The sequence below is a fragment of the Kryptolebias marmoratus genome, linkage group LG24 (assembly GCF_001649575.2).
Source record: "Kryptolebias marmoratus isolate JLee-2015 linkage group LG24, ASM164957v2, whole genome shotgun sequence".
In the NCBI taxonomy this organism is placed as follows: Eukaryota; Metazoa; Chordata; class Actinopteri; order Cyprinodontiformes; family Rivulidae; genus Kryptolebias; species Kryptolebias marmoratus.
This window is the reverse complement of record NC_051453.1, coordinates 21,183,009-21,186,558: the sequence shown is the minus strand read 5'-3', so window position 1 is coordinate 21,186,558 and position 3,550 is coordinate 21,183,009. Positions and strand designations below refer to the sequence as shown.

The window sequence follows — 3,550 nt, the reverse complement described above, 5'->3', positions numbered from 1 at the left end:
AAAAATAGTTCAGTGGTGCAATAAATATTTTGCTAACAGACAAACAATGTAGACTCCTACAGTTAATGCTAAAGTTTTGAACAAAGATTTTGTGCAATGAGTCACACTTAGAGTATGTGTCATGAATGACTCTCAGCTACTACTACACAAAATTTTAGCCCAATGTGTGTAAAATTGACTAACTTACTCCCATATTTGTGTTTTCCAAGGACTGTTGGCCATGACAGCGACCTTGATTTGAGTTGGCTCCAAAATGTGATCAGTTGACGATGGTACATCCATTTAATATTTTTCTGGAACGTTCATGGAAATTTGCCCAGTGGCTCATGAGATATTTTGCTAACAAACAAACAAAGCTGACTCGAATTAATCAACAGAGGGATTTTAAAGAAAAATCTTGCATGCTTTGTTAGAGCTCAGATTATGCGTTTGGGATCAGTTTCAGCCACCTCCATGCCATATTTTAGATCAACATCTAAGAGATTCACAAGTTTTTAGCAATTGTTGTACCGTTGAAGGTCGGTTGGCTGTGGCGGCCATACTGAACCGTGTAGATTCCAAAATTTAATCAGTTGTAGATGTACATCCAATGATTACTTTTTGTGTGTTTCATTTAAATGCGTCCTGTCCTTCATGAGATACTTTGATAACAGACACACGAACACTTACAGCAACCCCCCCCNCTCGCCACACACACACACACACAGAGGCAAAAACATTATCGCCCGCCTTCCCATTTCGGCGGAGGGCGATAATTATTGTCACTAACTGAATGTAATGAAAACTGACTTTTAGTTTCTCTTTGTTGCCTTTAAGACTCGTGCTGTAAGTGTTGGACACTGTCTTCCCTCGTCCTTCTACCTCAGTTGTCTGCGTGTCCAAGTCCATCTCGCTTCCCCTTGATTGGCTGGAATTGTTATTCCTCATAAACTGTCTGTGAGCCGATTGGCCGCCGCCTCCCTTACGTCACGCGGCAGGAGATGTTTTTTACTGGAGGTTTCTTTCTGTCAGCTACACATGCAGAACAAGCTGCTAACGGGACGCAGAGACCAGAGAGAGACAGCGAGAGAAAAAGAGAGAGAGGACAGACGATTATATCTCCTCTGCCTCCCTCCGTTGGCTCTACACTTTCTTTCGCCAAAACACGCGCTTCCCTTCACGCCTTTTTGGGGACATTACGGCACGCGGAGACAAGTAATTACGTCTTGCGATGGACTCCTTTCATCTCAGCGCCAAAAAGAGCACCAAAGTGGTAACAGAAAAGGGGAAACCGCTCAGTGGAAATACTATCTGATAACTCCATTTGCTCGCCGGTCAGCTTGCCTTTGAAGAGCCGAGTCCTCGCGCGGAGCTGGAGGCCGACCGCGCGCGACACAAGCTCGTCCGTTTTTTTTTGTTTTTTTTTTTTTTACTTGTACTTTTTTTTTCTGGAACTGATCGTATTCTACCTGTTCCCCTAGCTACCAACTTTACTGCCATTACACGTTTTCTTTCTTTTTTTTTTTTTTAAAAAAAAGGGACATCGAGGTGAGTGTTTGTTGATGTTCCAGCCATGTTTAAGTGTTGGAATTGTTGCCTTATTAAAGATGTGTCTTCATTTAAAGCTCGCGAGCGGTGATATCTGGTAGCAGAGACGGGTTTTTTTGCCCCCATATCATTAATAACCCATTTCTGCACATTTGCCCAACAATAACTGAACATTTAAACCACACACACATATGTATATATATTATTTCTTCGTTTGTGGTGGGCAGGAGCTTTCTGCGCGCGATGGGCTGCTATGTTTTATTTAGTTTTCCTCCTCTCTCGCGCTCTCTTCTGTTTCCATGACTTGCCCAAATTGCCTGGTCGTGTAATTACTTGAGTTAGCCCATTTAGGTTAAAAGCTCCCGCCCCCCCCATCTCCCCTCCTGCCATCCCTCAGCGAAAAAACACAGATCCCCCTCCACCCCCCCATTCTCAAAGAAACTTGAAGATAGCCCGACCTGTTTTATCCGGGGAGTCACTTTCACGTCGTCCCCCCTCCTCCCCTTTTTTTTCGGAGCCATCTCCTTTTTAGATTTAATCAGCACTAAAGTACGCTGTGGTTTCTCCCTAAGAGCCATCACTAATGGGCTTACTGAATGCTTTTCTCTGTGTACCTCCCTACCTCCCTCCTCCCAGCTCTAATTGGCCTACCTGGCTCTCAACAAAGATTTGGCTTTATCCCGGGCAAGTCTGTCCGACCAAATTGGCGGGGATTACATTTGAAGGAGCCTGCATTAAATTTGTGGCAGAAACAACGGCAGGGTTGAGGTCCAACCAGCAGGTTTGTGGACTCTCAGTGCGTATATGTAGACATATCTGTTTCACAAAAGCACCAGTGGCCAACAGGACACGGCTGTACATGTCAGTTCTGTGCGTTTCAGTTCATTCGCACACATGCCACCAACTCAGCCATTCCAACAGAGTCTGAGTGGAGTACCCAGTAAGTCCGGTGAAGCAACAGCTGAAGAATGAGATGAAATCAAGCGTGGGCTGAATTCACGGACAAGGCTGAGCTTTACTTCGAAATGTATTGATTGATCAGCTTTGTGTTTCTGCACAGTCTGGGCAAGAAGCCTTCCGTCTGACCTCCCCATCCTTCTGCGCGTTTATTTGCAGAGACCATGGTGAATCCTGGAGGCAGCAGCCAGCCACCAGCTGTGGGCGCGGGCTCCCTGTCCTGGAAACGGTGCGCCGGCTGCGGGGGTAAAATCGCCGACCGCTTCCTCCTCTACACCATGGACAGCTACTGGCACAGCCGGTGCCTCAAGTGCTCCTGCTGCCAGGCCCAGCTGGGAGAAATCGGCACATCGTGCTACACGAAAAGCGGCATGATCTTATGCAGAAATGACTACATAAGGTGAGAGGACGACCTTTCGCACCGTTCAGTGTTGGGCTAAAGCGATCCCGACCACACTATTTCCAAAAAGCGCCACGTTGGGGGAGCACGAGGCAGAAAAGTTCTGCAGATTACAGCAACCTGAGGACGGAAAACTGGACTTTTTCCTCTGTACACTTGGGAACAAATGATCTTATTTTAGCTGTCTTTTTAACATAAGGAACACTTATTTTTAAATTGTCAAAACAAGGGTTTTGGTGGCACACATTCTGCCGATGGCAGGTGTTATGTAAGAAGAGAAAAAAAAAGTTGACTCAAACTCCCCCTCTGATGATGGGATGGTGTATTTTAAAGCCCTTTAAACAATAATTTCAAACAGCTTGAGGTTTTATTTACCAAAGTTGTTTGTGTTTTTGTTTGTTTGTTTGTTTGTTTTTTCAACATTTTGGTTTATGAGTAAAAGCACAAGTTAATTCTCACTGTTTTGCACCAATGGCTCAGAAGATGAAACTCCATTACAGCCAACCCACAAAATTTGCACAGATAATTTAAAATCCAAAGTGTGCCTCTGCGCTCTTACTCCCACCTCATAAAAAGCTTGAGGAAGTCAATGGGGTACTTCATTCATAATGGTACTATAACGTAATTAAAACTGGAAGGGGTGGGGTGTGTGCGGGGGTGGGTGGT

At 45.1% G+C, this 3,550-nt stretch overlaps 1 protein-coding gene across 1 annotated transcript in view; it reads left to right on the top strand.

Moving 5' to 3' along the window:
• Positions 1 to 1,006: 1,006 nt before the first annotated feature.
• The window catches only part of lmo4b (LIM domain only 4b), a 9,989-nt gene continuing 7,445 nt past the window's right edge, over positions 1,007 to 3,550 (top strand). The window contains exons 1-2 of the mRNA XM_017425243.2: positions 1,007 to 1,527; positions 2,644 to 2,884. Coding sequence (XP_017280732.1) covers positions 2,649 to 2,884 — 236 coding nt within the window. The 5' untranslated portion in view covers positions 1,007 to 1,527; positions 2,644 to 2,648. The remainder of the gene's footprint in view (positions 1,528 to 2,643; positions 2,885 to 3,550) is intronic.